Raw genomic sequence first — 25,862 nt, 5'->3', positions numbered from 1 at the left:
TTGGCGTCGCGTCTCCTTTATATCCAGGTGATACGCTGTGCATACGCCCCAGCGCCTGGATCAGGATACTCTTGACTTTCCCGAGCTGGATACCCTCGCTTTACAGGATCACACCTGGTCTTAACGGTTAGGAATCGACGAGGCGTACGCCAGGCCGATCCGTCGCTATCGTTATGACACGAGGACCTGTCGTGTCCGGGAATAACCCAACCCAACTCGTTTTACCCTTGGGCTTATGTTCCGCCGCGGATCCTTGATCTTTTTCCCCACTTGCTCCTCGATTTATACTTCTTGAGTGATTCGCGTACCGCCGCCGGACTTACAGGGGTCCTTAAGCTACTGATCGCAGATCCTTGCGCACTCGCTTTAAATCCCGCATTTGAGACTGTCGGACATACCCACCGGGGGTCCTTCAGCTTTTACTCCTAATTCCTCCAAGGATACTTTCCCGCTTAAATGTCAGACTTACCCACGGGGGGTCTTTCACTCAACTCTTCCAGCTTCCCTAGAAGACTCGGTCCCGATTTGCCCCAGGGGCCCTCCTTATATAGTGCCTGAGGCGCCCGTTAATCCTTGCAAATCTTGCTTCCTGCCGCTAATCCTTCGCTCCTCTGTTCTCGCCGTTAACTTTCTCCAATTCCCGCCGCATTTCTATCGCCCAATGCATTTCTGCGTTTCTGCACTTTCTAAACATAGCTGCGCTGTCGTGGGCTGCTTTGTTCCCCGCCGTCCCCGCTCTCTCCTATGACATTCGAGCGCGGCCGCGGTGGCCCGCCCGGGACCGCTTGCCGGTTCCCCTGTTCCCTGTTTCATTTTGTTTTGTTCTTCTGCCTCCTAAATCCTACATTTCTATATATATATATTTATTTCTTTTTAATGTCCTATTTGCGTTTCTGTCTTTTTTTTATCGTTGATTTTAAATTCTTTTTGTTTTGTTTATGTTTCTTAATTATGGTTTATGCCTGCACCGACTCCTGGGCTTGGGCTTTCAGCCCACTCAGGTGGGCCCTCTTTTCTTTCCTTGTGCCAGCGTGACGTAGCACAGCAACCACTGGCGACACATAGTACTTTGGCGCTAACTTCGCCGCGAAACCTTCAGCCGCTTTGGACAAATGGTGCTCCTTTGCCCACACTGTGTCGCCGATCTTCAGGCTCCACTACCGCCTCCTCAGATTGTAATGCTGAGCTTGTTCCTGCGTCGCGCGCTGTATATTCCTTCGCACCAGCTCGAACACTTCCTGCAACTTTGGTGCATTCTCTGAGGGAGTGGCTTGTGCTGCTTCCGTCTCCAATGCTTTTTGGGCATTCTTGGCTCTCTGTCTTGGCGAGTATCCCGTGGAGTCTGACACGCATGAGTTCACTGCCAGCATTAATTCTGGCCAGTGTTCGTCCCATGTCCTTTGGTCATTACCTGCATCATCTTCTTAACCGTCCTGTTTGGCCTTTCTGTATGGTTTTCCTGCGGCGTGTATGGTGCGGTAAATTGATGACGTACCCCGAGCTCCTCGAGAAATTTTTCGAAGCTCCTACTGGTGAATTGGACACCGTTGTCTGTCACCATCACCTTTGGCACCCCGTATCTCGCAATAATCATTTCACGAATCGCCTTCTGCAGCGTCTCACTTGAGGCCTTCCGCATTGGGACCATTTCTATCCATTTTGAAAACCGATCGATCATTACCAATAGAATGGTGTTCCCATGTTTGGACCTCGGCAACGGTCCCACGAAATCCGCACATACCGTCGCCCATGGCTCCTCTGGGACCTGTGTCACCATTGTCAGTGGCCTGCATCTGACTTGGTTTATAAGTGCATGTCTCGCACTTTCTGACATACTTCCTTATGTCCCTTTGCATCCCTGGCCAGAAGTACCTTGCGACTATTTTCACAATTGTTATCCTTCCGCCTAGATGCCCCGCTGTCGGTTCGTCGTGGTTCTCCTTTAGCACCTGCCTCATATCCATCGGCACACACAGCTTCTACGATGCTTCCAGCTCTATGCGGAACATGGCGGTATACCAAATCTGCCTCTTCTACGTATTCTGGCCATTTATGTGGGTTTTCTCGCATTTTCCTTATTAGTGCGCTTATCCAAACGCACTCAACGTCTTCGCTTGCTGTGGCACCCCTCTATTATAACTTTTCCTTCTTTAGTTATTTAGGCCAGTAAATAAACCATATTTATTGAAAAACAACCTCGTGTTTATTAACTCTCTTCGACAGCTATTTAGGTTATATGTTTAGTTTTTGATTCGATACAATCGATATGAATTTAAAAGTTATCGATATGATATTATATTATAAGCGCCCTCTTACTTGGCGGGTATTTTTGAATTTGAAACATTTATCTTTAACATTTTCCCTTGTGAGAATTCAAAAATAACAATTCAATTGACCGACTTGAAAATTTTATGACTCTATATAAAGCAAAATAAATGGTGTTTTTCTCCTTCAGAAGAGTCCAATCTTGTTGCAAAGAATCCGGAGACGAGTATTGAGGATCGGCTTTGTCATCATATCAGCGAGTTGTTCTTCAGTCGGGATTTGTTCGATTCCAAATTCTCCCTCAGCAATTCTTTCCCTGATGAAGAAATGCTTGTTGGCTATGTGCTTAGTCCTGCGATGGAATTCGGGGTTTTGGGCCAGTCTCATGGCAGCAGTATTATCGACCTGGAGAATCGGGGCTCGGTCCAATGTGTCGATTTCCTGAAACAATCTTTTAAGCCAAATTATGTCTTTTGCAGCTTCATTGGCTGCTACGATCTCAGCCTCTGTAGTAGAAATGGCCACCATGGCCTGCCTTTGACTTTTTCATGAAATTGCTCCTGAGGCAAACATGATGATGATCCCTCATGTAGATCTCCCAGTCTTCGTGTAGCCACCAAAGTCAGCATCGCTGTAGCATTCGAGGATTCCTTTCTTCTGTTTCCGATAGACTATCCCAACGTTGATTGTTCCGGAAATGTAACGGAAAACCCTCTTAACTTGTGCAATGTTTTCTTTTGTAGGATTTTCAAGCGTTTTTGAAAGAAATCCGATGCTGAAAGCCAAGTCTGGCCTAGTTCCAAGCATGAGGTACATGAGGGCTCCGATGGCTTGGCGATAAGGGAACGCAGACATCTCTGATTCTTTCCCTGTTGTCGTAATTTCCAAAGTCTTGAGAAGTGGGGTTGAAACAGCTTTGCAATCCGAGAATCTGAATCGCTCCAAAATCCTTGTGGCATATCCTTGTTGACTAATTTTTAGTCCATTTTCTTGTTTCTTGATTTCGAGTCCCAAGAAGCACTCAGCCTTGCTTGAGACAATTTTGAACTCTGATTTTAACTCGTCCAAAAATTCTTCCAAATTTTGCGTGTCTGTTGCTGCGGCGAGTCCGTCATCGAGTAGAATCTTTTTGCAATTTCTTTCCCTGACGTAGAGACATGGATCTGCCTCGCTGACTTTGAAATTGTGTTTCCGCAGGAAACCTCCGAAGCGTTCTTGCCAACATCTCGGCCCTTGCTTAAGCCCGTAGAGATTCTTCTTCAATCTGCAAACAAGCCCCTGTCCTTGCTCGTATCCCTCAGGTTGTTGCATGTAAATTTCCTTGTCGTCCAATTCACCGTAATGAAAAGCTGTTGAGACGTCAAACTGGAACAAAAACATATCATTTTTGGCTGCAACGCTCAACACTGAGCGGATTGTTTCCATTCTTGCGACAGAGCTAAAAGTTTGGTCGTAATCAATTCCTCGTCTCTGGGCGAATCCTTTGATGACCAAGCGAGCTTTGTATTTGTCGATACTTCCGTCGGGGTGGGTTTTGACTCGATAGACCCACTTGCACGGAAGTGCTTTCGATCCTCTGGGGAGTCTTGTCAAGTTCCAAGTTTCATACTGATGTAAGGAATCAATTTCCCTGTCCATTGCCTTTTTCCACTCGACGTTGCTGTTGATGGCTTCATGGAAGGAATCTGGACTCTCCAGCACAAAATTCTCGGCTGCAACGTAGTCATCCATATGCTCCGGTCTCTTCAACTTCGAACGATCCCTCAACCGCATTGATTGCATTTTTCTCTTGTTGTTTTCTTCGTCAAAGCTTGTTTCTACTCCGGTTTCGTAATTGTCTTCGCTTCCTGTTTCGGCTGTGTCTTCACTCAAGTCTTGCTCCTGGAGTGTGTCTTCGTCCTCGCTCTTGTGCAAATTCGCGTCTTCTTCCTTGTCTTCTACGACGTCCTTGGATCCAAAATCTTGGAAAGGTAGGTTGACGCCTGGTTCACAGTTGCTGAATTTCTCTTGAAATTTTACATCCCTCGACACGACTACTTTGTGCTTCTCTGATAAGTAAATACGATACCTCTCATCGCCGTCGTAACCCACCAGGTACCCCTTTTCAGCTTTTTCGTCCATCTTCTTCCTTTTTGGCATGGAATGTGTACATAGCACGTCGATCCTACGATTCGAAGATGTTTGATTCTTTGTTTCTTGCCCAGCCAAAGTTGGTAAGGGCTCAGACCCTTCAACGAAGATTTGCCCGTCCTATTGATAACGTAGACTGCTGTGCTGACCAACTCGGCCCAAATTGCTTCTGGAAATTTTATTTCTGGATTAGAATACTTGAAAGTTCTCGCCATTTCGACTATCGTTCGATTCTCTCGCTCGACACCACCGTTTTGTTCTGGAGTATACGGAGCGGTGAGTCGAAAAGTTATACCAGCTTCCTGAAGAGTTTCTCTCACTCCTGCACAGTCGCTCCTCCATTGTCGCTCAGGAATTCTCGAATTGTGTGCCCTTGTTGCTTGGCATGAGAAACCATGTGTCGTAGCACGTCCTTGACCTCTGATTTCTGCTTGACGATGTACCCATATCGAAACCTGGTGAAATGATCCTTAAAAACTACCAAATACCTCTTCTTCTGGAAAGAATCCTCAAATGGGCCGCAAACATCGCCTGACATCAATTCTCCCGGCTTCGTCGCTGGTTTCCTCGTTCCAAATGGCAATCGATGCGCCTTTCCAAGGGTGCAAGGCTCGCAAAAGCTACTCTCAAGCTTGACTTGAATGCCCATTTCTTTTTTGAGCATGTCCTTGATGTGGTTCTTGTCCTGATGTCCCCATCTCTCGTGGTAGAGTTGGAGAATTGAAGTTCCTGAAGTTGCGACGTTGACATCGACGTTTCGTTCTGGAAGTATGGGCTCGATCGCTGCTCTGTAGAGTGTTCCTCCAACTTCTCTGGCTCCAACGAGGACAATCTTGTCGTTTATTTTGAGGGTGCACTCGGTTGCTGACGACGACTACTTGGATTATTGTCTTGGGCAGCCAAAACTGGAAACAGATTCTACGTTATATTGGGAACAAACCATACATTTTTCAAAGAAAGAAAAATAATTTTTCCATTGACAATTGTTTTGACTTTGATTGTGCCCTGGCCCAAAGCTGACAAAGTGCGGCAGGTATCGAATCTCCGACCAGATGCTCCTGAATCCTGATGATGCTCCTTTTTTGCTGTGGTAGAAAAAGCCTCCTGACTTTCCTTATCGTCATTTTCTTTTGTTCTAAAATTTCTCTCAAACATGACAATTTGATCAGTTAATTCGTCGAAAGTCTTTTCTTCTTCTTTTGTCAAGAGCATCCAACTTTGACGGAACGTTTCAAAGGTTTTTGGCAAAATATGTAGCGTTTTACAAACAAGTATTAAATCTGGCAGCTCAGTTTCATTTTTGGCCTTTAAAGCTTGATTTAAATCGTAAACTACGCAATTTTGCTATGTGGGTTGATACATCGTTACCTGGATTCCAAGAGAAAGCGAAAAACTCGTTACATATCCTGAATACCTGGTCCTTCGCTGTTGCTTCAAACTGATTTTTCAGGGCTTCCCACGTATCGTGTTCTGTCTCCTTGTCCATGATCTTCTGGTACACCGAGTCCATGACCGCAGTGGTAATCATGGATTTTGCATAGCTGTTGGCCTTACGAAAAAAGTCGCTCTTCTCCTTGTGCTTCTTTTCATCTGCTGTTGAGGCACCTTCTGGCAATGGATCCGGTTTGACGATCTTTCCGTCCAACGCGTCGAGAGCACCGTCGTGATAATCTATCAGGTCCCTTATTTTTCTTTTCCAAATCGGCCAATCGGTCGCGCCTGAGAGCTTCGTAACGTGCTTCGCCAAATCCATCGTAATCGAGCAAAATTACCTTTTTTCTTTTACTTTAAACTGAACAGAACTTTCCTGGGCCCATAACCTATTATAACTTTTCCTTCTTTAGTTATTTAGGCCAGTAAATAAACCATATTTATTGAAAAACAACCTCGTGTTTATTAACTCTCTTCGACAGCTATTTAGGTTATATGTTTAGTTTTTGATTCGATACAATCGATATGAATTTAAAAGTTATCGATATGATATTATATTATAAGCGCCCTCTTACTTGGCGGGTATTTTTGAATTTGAAACATTTATCTTTAACATCCTCAACTTTTCTACTAACGGCTGGCGGGAAAGTACATCTGCAACTACATTCAGCTTGCCTTCCCTGTAGCTGGTAACAAAATCATATTGTTGCAACTCGAAGACCCATCTCGCGATCCTTCCAAGTGGGCTCTCTATATTATTCAGCCACTTCAGCGCCTTATGATCCGTGATCACGTCGAACTGGTATCCCCCCAGGTATGGTCTCATCTGCCAAATTGCCCATATTATTGCTAGGCACTCTTTCTCGGTTGCCGAGTAATTTTTTCCCGCGCCTATCAGCGTTCGACTGGCGTATGCGACCACTCGCTCGCCCTCATCGGTGTCCTGAGTCAGAACTGCACCCACGCCGTAGTCGCTGGCGTCTGTTTGCAGTACGAATTTCTTCGAGAAATCCGGGCATGCCAGTACTGGATCTTCTGCTAATCGCGACTTTAGCTTCTCAAATGCCTCTTGGTGTCTCGCCATCCATTCCCACTTTGTTCCCTTCCAAAGGAGATCGTTTAAAGGTTTTGCGACCCCTGCGAAGTCTGGGACGAATCGCCGATACCACGACGCCATCCCAATAAACTGCCGTACGCCCTTCACGTAGTTGGGGGTTCCAATTCCGTAATCGCTGCAACCTTTCCGGGATCCATGCCAATTCCCTGGTTCGTTATCCGGTGGCCCAGGTATAATAGCTCTTCCCTGAAGAAATGGCACTTTCCCGTGTTTATCCTCAAGTTTGCAGCCATCAGTCTTCGGAATACTTCCTTCAAATTCGCCATATGCTCCTCCCTTGTGCGTCCGATCACGATGATGTCATCCTGATACGCAAATGCGTGCGGAGCCATATCCGGACCTATGACCTAGTCTAAGGCCCTTTGAAACGTTGCCGAGGCTGAGTGTAACCCGAACGGCATCACCTTTTTACTGGTACAGACCTTTCCCTGGTACCGTAAAGGCCGTGTATTTCCTGCTCCCTTCCTTCAGTGCGATTTGCCTATAGCCGTCCTTAAGGTCGAGGCTTTTGAAAAATTTTGCCTCCCTCAATTGTTCCAATATGAAGTTTATCCGTGGCATCGGGTACGCATCCTTTACTAACTTTGCGTTTATTTATCGGAAGCTGTACGCGCTCTTTGAAGGCTTCCCTCTGTATTTTGGGGTTCTTTGGATAATACCTTTGCTTTATAGGGATGTCGTCCTTCATCGTGATCCTATGCTGAGTTATGTTCGAACACCCCTTCTGGTTTGTGAACGCCGCTAGCTCCTTCTCGATGAACCTTTTGTTCCGCTCGTTCTTCCATTCCTCCGAGGGTCCAGTTATGGCTATTAACAGCCTATCCTCCAGGCATCCGCTCCATCTTTCTCTTCTCGGGATCGTGACTTGGTGGCCTGCGCAGTTTATTGTTGTTCCGAATTCTGCGAGAAAATCCCATCCAAGCACCGCGCTTTCTCCCATGCCTGGCAACACTAACATATTCAAATTTTTGTTCTTCTTGCCAAAGCTTACTGTAATCTGTAGTACCATTTGTGTTTCCGTGTGGCTCCCGTTGACCAACTTTATTAGCCTCCTAGTTTTTCTCCTAGTTTTCCCGGGCTCCCGCTCTTTGGCAACATTCTGTGCTCCTCACCCCTATTGCACCGCACATCTTGCAGAACAAAATTCTGGGGTTCCTGCACCCACTGGCCCAATGGCAAATGCCTCCGCACCTGTTGCATGCCTGCGCTGTGTTTTGTATTTGACCCTGTCTAAGCGTCGCTTCCCACTGCCGAATCGGCTGTCTTTGACGTTGGCTTGCTGCATTGTTGACTCGGCTGCTGCTGCCTTGGGTCTACCGTCCATTGTTGACTCGGCTGCTGTTGCTGCCGCATTTGCTGCCTCTCAATCACCTCCTTCGTGGGCTTACCTAAAAGCTTCATTAGTGTCTGAAGGTCCACCATATACTCCTTGAACGGTTCTTCTCGCTGCTGTTTCCGCTGCCGGACCTGGTCTGCCAGTTTCTCAAAATATCCTTTCGGCAGGAAAAGGGCCTCGAAGCTTCTCCTAAACTCCTTCCATGTGTTCCACTCCTCATCGTTCATTATGAACCATCTTAGCGCTCTGCCCTGGAGTAGTTCTGGCATCGCCCGCGGGATTGTGTTTATTTCAAACCCGTAAGTTTTAGCGGACCATGGTACTAGGTCCACGAACTCGAGAGGATCTCCTGTTCCGTCGAATCGGAACGACCATTCCCGGACTTGTTTGGCCACTTTCGCATAGTCAACCTGCACCGGGATTGGCTTCCGCGCTTGTGGCTCCATGCTCCTAATACTTTTTAATTCTGGCACTGCCAGACTTTGGATGAGCTTCTCCGACTCGCTCGCCGCTCTCTGTCTCGGCGTGGACCTCTGCGCGTATTTCTCCTCGAATCCACGCGTGACCGCCATCACTTCGTCGTCCTTCGTCTCGTCGACCCACCTTGCAACAAGTGCCCTCATGATCTCCACGGTTCCATCCGCTGCAAGACCGAGCTCTCTGCACACTTCGCACAACTCCTCTTTGCGAAGCGCGTAGATCCAATTTTTTCTCCCCATCTTGAAGCTGTGTTACTCCTAGACTCTAAAGCAATCACTTAGTTTGGGCGCCAGGTGTAACGAACTGTTTTTGGTATCTTTTGCTCGCAACAAATACCGCGGCTAGCTCACAGAGTTTGGGGGAACGTTCCACCGAATTTATATATTCGACGTGATTGCCCGAGCCCATAAATAACACAGGGTGCTTCGTTTAATAAATATCCCCTTTATTGCGATAAATTTACAAAAGGGTGAATCTCACCGGCTGCTTGGCTCAGTCGACCGACCGCTCGTACTCTCGTCGATCCCCGATCCCCGCTCCGGGTTGGTGCCAATACACACGCCCTACCAAAGCCTGCGCCCAGCAGGACGTGTGGTCTTTGTGGATCACACCTTGTCTTAACGGTCGGGAATCGACAAGGCGTACGACAGGCCGATCCGTTGCTATCGCTATGACACCAGGATACCTGTCGTGTCCGGGAATAACCCAACCCGACTCGTTTTACCCTTGGGCTTATGTTCCGCCGCGGATCCTTGATCCTTTTCCCACTTGCTCCTTGATTTCTACTCCTTGGCTGATTCGCGTACCGCCGCCGGACTTACAGGGAGTCATTAAGCTACTGATCGCAGATCCTTGCGCACTCGCTTTAAATCCCGCACTTAAGACTGTCGGACTTACCCACCGGGGGTCCTTCAGCTTATATTCCTAATGCTTCCAAGGAAACTTTCCCGCTTGAATGTCAGACTTACCCACGGGGGGTCTTTCACTCAACTCTTCCAGCTTCCATAGAAGACTCGGTCCCGATTTGCTCCAGGGGCCTTCCTTATATAGTGCCTGAGGCGCCCGTTAATCCTTGCAAATCTCGCTTCCTGCCGTTAATCCTTCGCTCCTCTGTTCTCGCCGTTAACTTTCTCCAATTCCCGCCGCATTTCTATCGACTGGCTTTCTTTGTTAATCGGGATTGTTGACTAACTTGGTTTAGCTATCTGGCTAGAGGATTTTGATGCGTGGAGAGTTTCCTTTTGTAGTTTTCCTGAAGTTGAGAAATTTCGACTTTGACGAGAGGTATACCTAAGTCTCTATGGATATCTTCATTGCGAATATACCATGGAGCTCCTGTGATGGTTCTGAGCATTTTAGACTGTGCCCTTTGGATAACGTCTATATTGCTACTGCTTGCATCGCCCCAAAGTTCGGAGTCATACTTCCAGATAGGCTTAATGACTGAATTGTAGAGTAGTACTTTATTTTCCAGTCGAAGTGGGGAACGAGGGTTGGTAAGCCAGTGCAGTCCTCTGGATTTATGTCTTAATTGGTCCCGTTTCGCTTCAATATGTTTTTTCCATGTAAGACGCCTGTCCAGGTGGACGCCGAGGTATGTGACCTCATTCACAGAGGGGACTATGGTATTGTTTAGAGTTGGAGCGGGGCAGTTTTGTCTGTTGAGAGTAAAGGTAATGTGTTTAGATTTCTCACAGTTTATCTTTTTACGCGAGTCCGCCATCCACTTTTTTATTAGTGCAAGGTGAGAGGAGAGGCTTCTGGATGCCTCCAGCGGGCATTTAGATTTTTTTAGTATGGCTGTTGTATGGTTCTGTTGGGATATCTGCTGTATATAGAAGATATAGGGTGGGGCCGAGGACGCTTCCTTGGAGTACGCCCGCCTTAATTTCGAACTCTTCTGTTGAAAGTTTTTTTGTTTTACAGTGAACACTCGATTAAACAGGTATGTTTTGAGCAGCTCATGACAGTTTTGTGGGAGTAATAGTTTTATTTTATTCATAAGTCCTTGCAGCCAGACTCGGTCAAATGACTGGGTTATGTCAAGAAATATAGCAGAACAGTATTCTCGCTGTTCATAGGCGGTTCGAATTTTAGATGTGATACGGTTCACCTGCTCTATGGTGCCATGCTTTTCTCGGAAGCCAAATTGATGTTCAGGGATTATAATATTATCCTCGTATCATTATTATAATGGATTTTTTCCATTGTTGGGGGAAGTGGCCAAGCGTTGTAATAGAATTTTTAAATAGAGTTAAATAGAATTTTTATATAATTGATGGCGCACGCAGGGAGCTCCATAATCATTTTCGGCGCAATGAGGTCATACCCTGGAGACTTATTTGGCTTGAGGTGCTTTGAAGACCTTAGTGATTTCGGTTGTTTCAAATTCTATAGCTGGAATGGGATGTGGAATTGGTAGCTCTGGAAGAATGGAAGGAGAGGCTGCTTGATTTGGAGTAAAAACTTTACAAAGGTGACTAGCGAAGACGCTTGCTTTTTTTTCATCGCTGCGCGCCCAAGATCCATCTGGTTTTCGAAGGGGCATATCTGCTGCTATGGGCGGCTTTAAGTTAGGAAGAGGATTTGTGTGCTTGCCATTCACGGCGGAGCTGCCGCTTTTCTCGGACTAGATTTTCTATATAGGAATTTGTGGCGGAGTATAGACATTGTTCTGTGGTCGCAGGAGTCGAGCGCTTTGCTGCTGAGGTCATCATGTCTTCCAGGTGGTTGACTGCATCTTGAACGTCCTTGCTACAGTTAATTGACGTTCTTATGTTTATATGAGAGCTTATGTACTTTTTGTACCTAAGCCAGTTTGTCCTTGTTGATGTGAGATAAATTTTATTATTTTGTAATTCGGCATGTTGAAATAGATAAAGAAGGACAAATGAATGGTCAGACGATAGGTCATGCAAAGGTTCGGCTCGAATGATGCTTCGTGGAATTTTTCTAGTGATCGCAAAGTCAATTAGGTCTGGCTTCTTCCGTGGGTCCGCTCATACATCCGATTCATATTGTTATTGCTATTATCATATTGTTATGAAAGTCACCGGACTTTGTCCGCATACCCCCGCGCTGCCCCCCTTTGGGCATTCCCGATGCATTTCTGCGTTTCTGCACTTTCTAAACATAGCTGCGCTGTCGTGGGCCGCTTCGTTCCCCGCCGTCCCCGCTCTCTCCTATGACATTCGAGCGCGGCCGCGGTGGTCCGCCCGGGACCGTTACGTTCCATGGTGATTCCTTTTTCTCCTACTTCCGTGCGCGCAGCCGTGCTAGCTTGCCTGTTCCCCCAAAAGGGGGCAAAGTTCTGAAAAGAGCTTTTCCAACTGGATCTGGACACAAGTCCATCAGCGGACGGCTGAATGAATGTTTAGCGTGGTTATTTTTGACCGAGTAACATGTTAAACGTGCTTACGGGGAAGTCGTGGTAAGTCAAAATAAAGTTGAACTATAAACATTAGACCACATGAGCTCTGGGATATTAAAGTCATATAGAGCTACCAGCTAGTGGCCTTAAAGTTGTCTACTTACTTGGAAAAACTTGGGATCTAAAGATCTCCGTCTTTAAGAAACAAAGAGTTATAAACCGAAAAACAAATATTATAAATGTTTCGATGGTGGGATAACTTTAAAATGTTTTGGTGTCGCAGTTACTAATACTGCAACATAAGTTGGTGGGGGGTGGCAAGTAAAATTATAAAGTGGAATATTCTTACGTCTCTATGGAATAATCATTCATTGTGGAAAACACCGTAATGTAAAGGGTGAGCCATCATTTGTGGGCCGATTTAAACATTGAATATTTTCCTCAAATATCGGCCGATTGGGGTCGTCAAATTTATTGTGTGTTTGTTTTTTCGTTTTTGTTTGCTTTTCAGAACAAGACATAGAACAAGAGAAAGACATGGATTAATTATTATATATATTAAGCTATCAGCGTTTTGATAGCGGCCGAATTAATAAGACGAGGTTCAATTTATACATTCAATTTATTGAGAGCTAATTCCGCGCAATAAAACAAAATAGCGGCCTGTCAATAAAAACTCCAAAAATATGCAAGAAGAAGAACAGCTTTGGCGCAGAAGCTCTTCCAAAGCTCCCAAAAGCGCATGTGCTACAAATGACAACAAAGTGAATGCGAATCTGGGAGACAAAATAAAAGATTAAATGCCGCTGCAGCTAAACAAATGATCAATATTCTAATTAGCTTATCTGGTGGCTGCTTAGCCCAACATCCTCCCCCCTATTGAAGGGTAGGCCTTTAATAACAATTCTGGAAGGGCAGCAAACACATCTTATAATGGATTATTCCACGGGTTGCGTAGTTTTATTAAGAAGATTAAGAACTCGTGCAGGGCGAACAAGGTACACCAACTTCTTCCAAACCTTTTACCATGCATTGCTCCCCCCAATAGACCAATGCGGGAATCGAGTTCTCCTAACGAGTGCAGGGGGTCCGGAACGTTGATTCTTGTCCTCTTCTCCTTCTGCATAGGGCAATCCAGCCTCCCGCGTCAGTCCATTGCGTCCAGAAACCATCTATCCAAATAGTGTATTTTGGGCAATTGGGAGGTAGTGACCTAAATGATTTTGGCCAACTGACAAAAGGTTGACGAACAGGCTGGCTCCAATTAGCAGGTCCACCCCTGCGGTCTTTGGAAGTTGGGATCAACCAGAACTACGTCGTGAAGAATGCTCCATTTCGAAATATAAATTTTAAAAGTGTACTGACAGTCCGCAATATGAGACACTATAACCGCCTATTAAGATTATTTTGTAATTTCGGTTTTTGTTGCTTTTTGAATCGGACCATTGCCTTCATCCACCCCCCACGCCGCATATAAAGAAACTGGCCTTTGTGATTAGATTTATCACTTGACATGGCCCTTTTAATAAATGAAATTTGTAAATGTGCTGCAAGCCACTTATAGGTTTTTTTTAAATTTTTTATATTTTTTTTTATAAATAATGTAGCATTTGCTTAAATATGCATGAATATAAATAAGCAATATATAAATAATACGGTAGCATTTTAGCAAATGTTTTTTAAGGGGGCATGCGCACTTGTAATTTTAAAAAAATCTAATTTTTTTTTTTTTCATTTTCTTAAAGTATCCACAAATTTTTGAAATGATCCGGTGAAAATTTAGTGAGATACACATGAAAGGGAGGGGCAAAACTTTTTTTTTTACAGCTGAAAAACTACCCCTTTTTTTAACGAAAAACAATTTTTCAACTTTGATAGGTCGCCATTTTGTCAAATATTTTTTTTTTTAATATCCTTCGATTAAGTACTAGATAAACTTTTAATAAATGTAAATCCGTTTCATTTTTTGATTTTAGACGATCCAGATTTTCAAAGTGTTGGTCACCGCAACTCGTCTTTTTCGGACGGACCTCACTTCGACGGGGCATAACTTTGAAACCCCTAAATATTTTCAACTTTTTTTTCAAATTTAAGTTAAAATAATGTACTTTCACATAATAAAACGATATTTCAAAAAAATGCAATAGTTTACGAGAAAAAAATTCGGAAAATATGCCTATTTTTTGGCCCTCCAACGGCGCATGCCCCCTTAATATAACCAATGAAACATTTAATTTTAGTTGATATTTGCTGATTTAAGGGGGCATGCGCACTTGGAGGGCCAAAAAATAGGCATTTTTTCCGAATTTTTTTCTCGTAAACTATTGAATTTTTTTGAAATATCGTTTTATTATGTGAAAGTACATTATTTTAACTTAAATTTGGAAAAAAAAAAAGTAGAAAATATTTAGGGGTTTCAAAGTTATGCCCCGTCGAAGTGAGGTCCATCCGAAAAAGGCGAGTTGCGGTGACCAACACTGTGAAAAACTGGATAGTCTGAAATCAAAAAATGAAACGGATTTACATTTATTAAAAGTAAATCTAGTACTTAATCGAAGGATATTAAAAAAAAAAAATATTTGACAAAATGGCGACCTTTCAAAGTTGAAAAATCGTTTTTCGTCAAAAAAATCTGTAGTTTTTCAGCTGTAAAAAAAAAAGTTTTGCATAAAAAAAAAAAATCCTTCGATTAAGTACTAGATTATTATGTAATAAAAGAGCATGTTAAATTTCAAGACAATCGGGTCACTAGTTTTCGAGTAAGAGTGGTCACCGACTTTGAAAACGTAGTTTTGAGAAAAACGTGTTTAAAGTTTCAACTCACCATTACACTTACCGCTGGCCCCTCCCTTTCAACATGTGTAGCTCACTGAATTTTCACCGGATCATTTCAAAATTTTGTGGACACATTTCTAAATGTATATACTTTAAGAAAATGCAAAAAAAAAAAATTCGATTTTTTGAAATTTACAAGTGCGCATGCCCCCTTAAAGTTTCATCAAATTGCTCGCCGTAAAGTTGTGTTTGTATGCTTCTTAGAGCATCTTCCAAGCGCCTGTTTTTCTTGCAAACTTCGAGAAGTGCAGCGTGTGCAAGCTTATAAGTTGCTGGACATAAGTAATTTTTTTGAAGAAACGTTTGGTAATAACTTTCCGTTTTTACCTTTTTGCCACTTTGTGCCATATTTAAGTTATACACCTCGGAACACAAACAAACTTGTTAGTTTTAAGCTAAAAAAATACACATATAAAATAGTTCACAGTTGGACAACAAGTCATAATAATCAAAACATGTAATCTAAGATACATTTATAAATACCTTTGCTACGATTTGCCATAATCAGAAATAATAAATCAATTTGTTGCTTCCAAAATAAACAGTGAAAGTTTGCAAAGATTTTTCACTAATTTAAGCACACAACAAAGTCAATCGAACAGCTGACTTTGTTCGTTTATTCTATAGTGTTGTTAGTAAAATATCTTAAATAACGGTTCTTGATTAATTAGGGTAGGTAAAATCAAAAAATATGTTTTATTTTTATACCCTTGCAGAGGGTATTATAATTTTGGTCAAAAGTGTGCAACGCAGTGAAGGAGACATCTCCGACCCTATAAAGTATATATATTCTTGATCAGGATCACCTCCTGAGTCGATATGAGCATGTCCGTCTGTCCGTCTGTCCGTCTGTCCGTCGGTCCGTCGGTCCGTCTGTCCGTCTGTCTGTTTCTACGCAAACTAGTCTCTCAGTTTTAAAGCTATCGAGTTGAAACTTTGCACACACCCTTCTTTCCTTTGCAGGCAGTATATAAGTCGGAACGGCCGGGATCGGTCGACTATATCCTATAGCTGCCATATAACTGATTGATCGGAAATGCCATAACTTTGGTGTTTTTTAAGTTAGAGGGTTGGGAGTTTCTGCACATGTTATATTTGACCAGAATATCTTATGTACAAAATTTCGTAAGGATCGGCCGACTATATCCTATAGCTGTCATAGAACGATCGAAATTGGCATAACTTTGGTGTTTTTTAAGTTAGAAAGATGGGATTTGGTAGAGATTCTATTTTGGGAAAAACAATCTGATTTGTCGAATTTCGGATCGGCCAACTATATCCTATAGCTGCCATATAACTGATTGATCGGAAATGCTATAACTTCGTTGTTTTTCAAGTTAGAAGGATGGGACTTTCTGTGCATTCTAATTTGGGCCAACTTATAAGATCTGCTAAATGTCATCAGGATCGGCCGTCTATATCCTATAGCTGTCATATAACTGATTGATCGGAAATGCTATAACTTCGTTGTTTTTCAAGTTAGAAGGATGGGAGTTTCAATGGATTCCTCTTTTGGCAAAAAAATTCGATTTTCCAAGTTTCATAAGGATCGGCCAACTATATACGATCCGCTACATATCTAATAATATAAGATGGGTGGCGCCACCTAGCGGACTGCGACTCAACTGCAAGGGTATATAAACTTCGGCTCCGCCCGAAGTTAGCTTTCCTTTCTTGTTAAAAATAATTTGATTTTATGCCAAAAGCAGACCAAAAGGAACAGTTTGGGCTGGACAGCTGGCCGCACTGGTGCAACAAGGCATGATGTCGGCGATTGCACGTTGGGCAACGGGAAGCTGAATCGCGTGCAAAATGACCATCCTCCAAACATACAAAACAGCGGGTCAGCCGTCGCACTTTGTCGTACCGTTGACTAATTGGCAAGGCCATGAAGCTTTGACAAGTAGGAAGAGCGTGCGCCAAATCCCCACACAGGGCGCATAGAGCTGGTCGGGCGTTAATAACCATGCACGAAGATCGGTTATTCGAAGATCTACCTCGGCCCACTTGGTAAGTTGGTGGATATGCAGCCAAAGAAAAGTCGACGCATTCAAGAGTCCGGCACCTTTGCTCCAAAAATCGGGCCATGGACTCCCAAGACGGAAGGCTGTCGTTCTTCCAACGACACTTCCAACAAACTTGTCTGTCAGTTTTAAAGCTATCGAGGTGAAACTTTGCACACATACTTCTTTTCCTTGCAGGTAGTATATAAGTCGGAACGGCCGAGATCGGTCGACTATATCCTATAGCTTCCATATAACTAATTGATCGGAAATGTCATAACTTTGGTGTTTTTCGAGCTAGAGGACTTTGCATACATGTTAAATTTGTCCAAGATATCTTATCTGCAAAATTTCATAAGGATCGACCGACTATATCCTATAGCTGTCATAGAACGATCGGAATTGGCATAACTTTTAAAGTTAGAAAGATGGGACTTGGTACAGATTCTATTTTGGGCAAAATAATCCGATTTGCTAAATTTCATAAGGATCGGCCGACTATATCCTAAGCTGCCATATAAATGAACGATCAGAATTGGCATAACTTTGGTGTTTTTTAAGCTAGAATGATGGGACTTTCTACGGATTCTATTTTGGGCAATATAATTCGACAAATTTTATAAGGTTCGGCCGACTATATCCTATAGACGACATATAACTGAACGATCGGAAATGGAACAACCTTACCTGCAAGAGTATATCAATATTCGGCTCCGCCCGTAGTTAGCTTTTCTTTATTTTTTTTTTGTTTTATAGTATCACGAAAAGTTTTCAGTTTCTGGGGCAATTAAACTGATTGAACTTCGGGCGCTTGAACCTCCAAAGCTCCCAAAAGCGCATGCGCTACAAATTACAACAAAGTGCATGCGAATCTGGAAGACAAAAGGGAAGATTGAATGCCGCTGCAGCTAAACAAATGATCAATATTCCAATTAGCTTATCTGGTGGCTAATAAAGGAAAAATATTTTTGTTTATGGTCCACCATTCAAGGCAATTAAAATCATCTGTATAATTTACTGTTAAGGTCATGTAGCTGTCAATTACATGCTTCAGGGCAGAGGTGCCCAATCACTGCCTATGATAGAGCAAAATCCAATACCGATGCACAAAATCACAAATACATATGTGCGATAGTTTTTTTTATTTCTAATCCGACAACAAAATGCCTTTGCACTAGGCCGAAAAGTTTTAAAACCTTTTTTAATGTTGTTATGCTATGCAAAGTTGGTATTGTAATTTGCCTTGCCTATGCTGGCATCAGCACACGTATATGGCTTTGTTTTACTCATATGACAGAGCAATCCAACAACAAAGGAGGAACGAGAGCAATGGGACTGAGCATCCCTGCTTTAAGGGGAATTTACAGAGGTTAACGAAAATATTTCCATAATGGTTTTGCAAGCTTCTATAATTTCAAATTTTTCAGTCGATGAGCATTTCACAAGTTTATAAGTTGGTGAAAAAATGAAATTGGTTATGGTAGTTAGAAATATTAGGAAGGATAATTATTGAAATTTGATAGGACAAACCGGGCTACAGATATGCGATACAGTCTTTATCGTTTGTATCTCCAATGCAATATTTCTGTAAAATTTAAATGCTCAAGCTCAAATGATTTACATTAATTCCTTCAATTCTAGAGAAATCAATTGAACAAGTAGAAAATGGTATTCCACCTAGTTGGGCAAAGACTTTTTGCGCGGTTCCCACTGCGCGGTTCCCACTGCATACGTACAGCCCACCTCCCGTTCGAATCGCGGGAATAGATCCGAGATAGATAAGCGAGGATTAGGAGAAAGATATTACGAGGAAGAGTGTTGCACAGATAAAGCGGTTAATATAAGCGATTTAAGATTGTTAGTAGGGCAAAGTGACAAGATGTGGTAGAGACCATTGTAGTCCGAACATAATACCCTGAACGGATCGTGTTGGGCATATGTCGAACTACAATGGCTGAGGAGCAGAGGACGAAAGTTTCTGGTCCTTCTACTAGGAATGTTAAAATTTAAGCGTGTTAGTAAATGCTGGCTGTCTATATTTCCATAAATAAGATTATATAGAAACATGACACCCAGCATCGTTCTACGATTTGTTAATGATGGTAAGTTGATTAGTAAAAGTCTACTATGATAAGAGGGGAGGTAAAGATTTGCATCCCAATTAAGTCCCCTAAGCGCAAAAGTAAGGATGTTTTTTTGTACAAATTCAATGTGATCTTGGTGTACTCCATATTGAGGACTCCAGACACACGATCCATACTCAAGAATCGGACGGACCAGTGATGTATATAACGTTTTAGTTATGTACGGGTCATTAAATTCTTTTGACCATCTTTTAATAAAACCAAGCACACCCATTGCTTTATTAACCATGGTAGATACATGGTCGGTAAATTTAAGTTTCAAATCTAATAGGACACCTAGATCGTTAACCTGAGTTAATCGTTCTAAGGCGTTCCCATAGAGAAAGTACATAGCCTGGTGAGGACTAGATCGGTAAAAAGACATAAGTTTACATTTCGATCCATTAAGCTTTAGGTTATTTGCTAAACACCAATTTTGAAGTTTATCCAAATCGGATTGAAGTCTAGACTGGGCGCTAGTGAATTTATACTGAAGGCATCAGCGTACATAAGTACAAGTGAATTAGTTAAGGCAAGGGCCAAGTCGATAATAAACAGAGTAAAAAGTAGGGGTCCAAGATGGCTTCCTTGGGGCACCCCCGATGTGGCGCGGACTAAACGCGAGGTAACATCTTTAAAGAAAACACGTTGGGTTCTCCCTGATAAGTAGCTCGAAATCCACAATTTTTTAAGGCAATTCCTAGGTTGGAACTTAGGACTTGACTTTTTCAAGTACTTCACAATCTTGCTACATTTTATAACAAGATCCGCAACCTCCTTTACACCTGGTTTCTCAACATAATTTTTAATGGCTCATTATGTTATTAGTTCTATGCCCCTTTGTTTCGTTTTCGAGTTTACTTCGACGGGCTTAGCATTATCAAGATCGGCGTTCATAATGAAGCATTTGTGCTTTGTTAAGTTTGAAGTGCTTCCAGTAAATTTATGTACACCGTAGCACTTTATGCAGGCAACTACACCAGTTAAGCCCTCACCATCCTTTTCCTTAATATTTGCGAATTGTTAATCTTAAATGATTAAAATTAAGCAAAGGTTACAATGCTAGGTTGTTGCCGCAACTTCACTTGAACGTGTACTTGAATTGGACGTGGGGATTGTATTGTATTGGCGATTGTTTTAAATTGTACTGTCAGCAGTTTTTGCTGTATTTCAGTGTGTTGTTTATGTAGTTTTTGATCCTTTAACGTTCATCGTTCTTTGTGTAGGCTATGACCTAATATTTTCTTTATTATATATTTTTTGTGCTTGTTGTGTGTATATTTGTGTTCTTGTAACTTAATATTAAATGTTCATGACTTAACACGAATATTTCCCAAACTTTACTTCTTGCCTTTTTAAAATTTAAAATATATTCGCCATTTAAAAGTTTGGATTTAATATCTCTATGCGTAGATACTGCTGCATCCGAGCTATAAACGAAAAACACAGCAAAATTTCATCCGAGTACTCGAAACATTTACTCTGCATTCATTTATTCTATCATTACGCTTTGGTTTAAATTTCATTCATTTCGGATTCAACGAAAACAAGGCTGACCAATGCGCAATTCACTATGTTGAAACCGTTTTGGTACGGCAAATTGTGACTTAGGCTTGTTGTACTCAGTGCATTCGTGCAGAAATCTAGTTTCTACGCAAACTAGTCTCTCAGTTTTAAAGCTATCGAGTTGAAACTTTGCCTACATTCTTATTTTCTTTGTAGGTAGTGTATAAGTAGGAACGGCCGGGTCGGTCGACTATATCCTGTAGCTGCCATATAACTGAAAGGTATGGCATTTCCGATCAATCAGTTATATGGCAGCTATAGGATATAGTCGACCGATCCCAGCTTTTCCGACTTATGTACTACCTGCAAGAAAAAGAAGGATGTGTGCAAAGTTTCAACTCGATAGCTCTAAAACTGAGAGATTAGTTTGCGTAGAAACCGACAGACAGATGGACAGACCGACGGACATGCTTATATCGACTCAAGAGGTGATCCTGATCAAGAATATATGTACTTTATAGGGTCGGAGATGTCTCCTTCACGGCGTTGCATACTTTTGACCAAAATTATAATACCCTCTGCAAGGGTATAGTTTGGATTGCTTTCAATTTATTCATCAATGAGTGGTCTTATGGGGGAATTACGGGGTCTGATTCGGATCCCATGGATTGTGTGTTTTTCTCAAAAGTTTTAACGTTTGATTTGCGGTGCGGCTTCTGTTTAGGATGTGATCCATTGTTCCAATGTGATTGTTCGTTCTGCTGCCGCTGTCGTCGAACTTCGACTCGCGAGTACTCGGGAGTAACGGTAGGTCATGAAGTCGCAGTAAAAATTGTATTGAAAGCTATAATATCTCTATAATATTGTCCTAAATTTTCAAGTTCAAGCCGACTAATACTTTCGGAGATACAGCTTTGAAAAGGTGAACGGGCTGGTCGAGGGCAGGCATAGGCAGAGCGCAAACTTTAAACGCGTTTTTCTCAAAACTGTGTTTTCAAAGCCGCCATCTGATAAGCAGGATAATGACAGCCATTTTGATATTTTTTTTTTGGATATTTCACAAATTGTTTATTAAATATGTATCTTTTAAATAATAAAAAATAGTAACCCCTTAAGAATTCCAGATATGGTTGATTTGGCCTAGGCACATTTCAAACATGCCCGCAGTGACATTATGATGACTTAAAATACCTAAAGATAGTGAGTTTTACTATCTGAGTTTTACTATCCAAGCGAGGTTCAGAAAATTAAAGTCACCGAGAGACACTATTAGACATAAAATAAAAAACCGACTGAATAGCAGACAAGTGATGAAAGTATGGTAGCCGTTCGGATGACGGTGGAATATAAGAACAGGTGACAGACGATGATTGAGCAGACAAAATGATTTTAACACACAGAATTTAAAATCACCAAGCTCTTGCAACTTCACCTCTGCAGCAGCGAAATTTATACATAGAGTATATAGAGATTAAGAGTCCTTCTCCTCTTTGCAGAGGTTGGTCTCGTCTAAAAGTGGTGTATCTATCTGGAAAATCTCGGAGCTAAATATCTCTTGTTTTAACTTGGTTTCAGGTTTCAAAACATGTGATGTAAATGAAAAACTATCAGAATACGAGTGAGTTTAGTTAGTTAGTCTAACTCTCTTAAGTTTTTTTAAGAAGACGAAGATTGGGCAGATAATGGGAGTTTGACTCCAATAGAAGTCAACATTTTTTTTTTTTTTAACATACTCGGCCGATATTCTTGTACGCGGTCGATACTCTTCTTCGGCCAGAAGCCAGGCAAACAAATCATCTCAAACATCGAGCTTTTAGTAGTAATAGTTTTATTTCCTTATATTTTTCACTCTTCTTACGGTCTTTGCTTTGGCTTAGATATAATATAAGCGGAGATGTCCATCTCCGAGATGTCTGGGGCAAACCGGGAGACAAATATTTGTCTTACAGGTGGAATCACCTATAAGAGTTTTGGTGACCGCGGCATTAGTCCATACAGGGGGTCCAGACTGTGGGTTACCCTGTTGAGTAGACTCTAAGGGTTCTAAAAGATTTCGTGGTATCACTTGGAGTGATACCATGGAGGATAAAGCGGAAGATTTTTCTCATTAACGGAAAATTCGGGAGCCGAATTTTTTTAACCGTTTCTGTTATTGAGGTGGAAAATGAGCGGCGGGTGGATTAGTTTTCCAGCGATCTCTGGAGCCGCAACATCCGGATTTTTACGCTTAGGAGTAGCGGATTGTTTACGCTTGGGAGAGTCGTTCAAAAGCTGAAGGCTATTGTCTTATAAATCCAGAAATCGTTGATTTCTCGGAAACCAACGAACAACTCTTTTTCTAGTCTTTGAGATTCACGTGTTCATACGTATATATATATATACGTACGGCTATATTGACTCGGCTGTTGATGCTGATCAAGAATATATTTAATTTTTGGTATATACATATATACTTTATATAAGTATTTTTTTGACCTATATTGAATTTGTTGTCACCATAATTGATATCAGATATTTTGCGTGTGGCATGCGGATTTGTCACCGATATTTTACCTCTTTATGTTTTATTAATTCCATTTTTAATAATTATTTTTTTAAGCTTGATGGCCATGACCCACAAATATTCTATCCAACAGCATCCGTTTCAATTAATAATACAACATCAACAGCCCACCAACTTTATGAAGATGGTCAGGTGAAGATTGCTAAGCGGATTGGTTTAATGCAACATTTGCCTATAGGAACATATGATGGATGCTCAAAAAAGTCACGAGAGTGTGTAATTTGCATGGCTGAATTAAGTGTTGGAGAAGCTGTGCGTTATCTTCCTTGCATGCACATTTATCATGTTAACTGCATAGATGACTGGTTATTGAGAAGTCTTACTTGTCCTAGTTGCCTAGAACCTGTAGATGGTGCCTTATTAATAAGCTACGACACGACATAGTGGTGTTTAAATCTCAGTCTATTTTAAAAATACTTTGTTACGATTTTGCGGATGATTTAAAATTAAATTTCAGTCGATAAATTGTTTCATATTACACAGAACTTTTATTAACATTTAGTATATAATAATAAAATATTTTTTTACATTCATCTGTATAGCTCCTTCCTTCCTATTATTTTAATAATTTATCCTTGGAATTCTGTGGTCTTTAAGATAAAAATGGCTTTTCAAATATATGTATTTATAATAAAAAGTGTACATTAAATATAAGAATTCGAAGTAGATTCACCGATAAATAAATATGTGAAAAAAATGTAGAATAATGTAGAAAAATACAATAAAAAGTAAATATATTCATCCGTGGGCGTTACCCTGGTATCCTGCTGGTGATCCTGGAATGTCGGAGCAGCTTGCAGAGAAGTGTCGACTGTAAAGAAGGCCTGTCGACTGTAAATAAATATGCTTTCTTTTCTTCGCCTTTTGGTCTTTGGTTGCTGGGAAATTTTTGAATCTTATAGTTCCGTCTATTTTCTCTTTGACGATAAACTACATTTCGAAATTTTTTTTTAACTCATTCGCTTCTGGATGATCTTGTCTGGTTTGGGTTTGGGAGCTGATGCGGAAGGTACCACTTTGAATCCTAATGTGTTAGCCATTCTTTTGGAGAGCTTACGATCCAGGATTGTCCGACATTGCTGAGGGCTTTATGCTGGTTTTGTATTGCTATATGAGCAGTATTGTAGCTTTGGGATGAGCAAACAAGGTGAAAAGAGTGGATTTTACCAGAAGCCGGTTATTCTGATAACGGTAATTCTGATACCTATGCTGTACCATTTATGCTGCTAGCATGGCTGTCACCTATAAAAGCCATAGTTATATGAAATTTAAATTTAAATAAAACAAGAAAGGAAAGCTAACTTCGGGCGGAGCTGAAGTTGATATACCCCTGCAGTTAGATAGCGGCTTATTTTATAATGAAAGTTTCAACATCAAACCAATTGTTAGCGTCAACACAACAACAGAGAAACTAATGAATAATTTACGGGCGGTACAAATACTTGCCAACACAAATACTTCAAAAATAGCATCTCTAATCGTCACAGTCGCAGAAGAAGGAAAAAACCAACGAACGCGATTTTGTTAAGCTCCTGTAATTTTGATTAAATAAACATTAAATAACTTAAACGCGTGATATTAAAACTGGTTTTTCTGAAATTAACACATCCTGGGCTACAACTCATTTCTTTAAAAATCTTAAAAAACTAAAAATCTCGGTGTGTGATCTATTCATACATAAACGAAGAAGTTCCGCTGCATTTTCGGACCACATACATACAGACGTCGAAATTATGCGAGTAGTCACCGCTAAAAAACGAAGTATACCTAAAAAACATACCAACAAATTGCTGCGTAATTAACGCGAACAAAAAAATCCAGCTCAGTTATATCTTATCTAATGAGGCTGAAAACAGGCAGACAGAAAACAGAAAAGAGGCAAGAAGCAAGAAGATAAAACAATCATGATATCCCGTGAATACAACCAAACAGAATGCAGTGTATGCAAAAAAAGTAGTACCGACAAAGTCATTATATGGGTGCATTGTGAAATTTGCATGACGTGGTAGAACTTTGGCTGTGTTCGAGACGAGAACACCCAGAATACAAAAGGATGTACCTTCTTCAGGACAAGCAACTTCCGATTTCTTTACAATCTGAACGTGCCAATGAAAATATTTTGATACAAAATAATACTCTAATGCTACAAATACTAGAGGAAACGCGACAGGCCGATCAATGCTAAATCGCACAAAAGTACAATATACAAGCTCAGCAAGGTGGAGCCGCACTAATCACATCATCCTTCGGGCCTACAAATACCCATCTGTCAGCACGTCAAATACTGTAACCCGATCTACCGATATGGATAACATGGATGCCCAAGAGAGCTCAGAGTACAATGCACCAACGTACAACGCTTCGTAAAAAAAAGCCACCCATTGCAACGCCCGCAACAGTACACTCCATCCTATCACTGAATGCGAGGCATTACAAAAGCTCCCTTATGAAAAGAAACAGGAAATGGTTAGGGAATACAGGCTTTGCTTCAAATGCTTGAAGATCCATGGTCGAATGTGTTTTTCAATTAAGCTTTGTGGGATCGGCGGATGCGAATCAAGACACCACCCTCTGCTGCACAAAGACCGTGCGAATCCTAAAATCGTCTCATCGTACCGAACTAATCCACTCGAAGGAGTACAATATTTTCGTATCGTTCCGATTAAAATGTATACTCTGAAAACTAAAATTGAGAGAGAACCA

At 41.7% G+C, this 25,862-nt stretch overlaps 1 protein-coding gene across 3 annotated transcripts in view; it reads left to right on the top strand.

Annotated features, from left to right (window-relative positions):
- The window catches only part of LOC6504367 (RING finger protein 11), a 74,357-nt gene extending 50,457 nt beyond the window's left edge, over nt 1-23,900 (top strand). For all 3 annotated transcript variants that reach the window (XM_001967073.4, XM_032455814.2, XM_014903957.3), the window contains one exon: nt 23,196-23,900. In XM_001967073.4, the coding sequence (XP_001967109.2) occupies nt 23,196-23,543 (348 nt within the window). In that variant the 3' untranslated portion in view covers nt 23,544-23,900. The remainder of the gene's footprint in view (nt 1-23,195) is intronic.
- The last annotated feature ends 1,962 nt before the right edge of the window (nt 23,901-25,862 follow it).

Source organism: Drosophila ananassae (genome assembly GCF_017639315.1).
Source record: "Drosophila ananassae strain 14024-0371.13 chromosome 4 unlocalized genomic scaffold, ASM1763931v2 tig00000061, whole genome shotgun sequence".
NCBI lineage: Eukaryota > Metazoa > Arthropoda > Insecta > Diptera > Drosophilidae > Drosophila > Drosophila ananassae.
The sequence above is the reverse complement of the archived record's forward strand: the minus strand, read 5'-3'. Positions and strand labels throughout refer to the sequence as shown.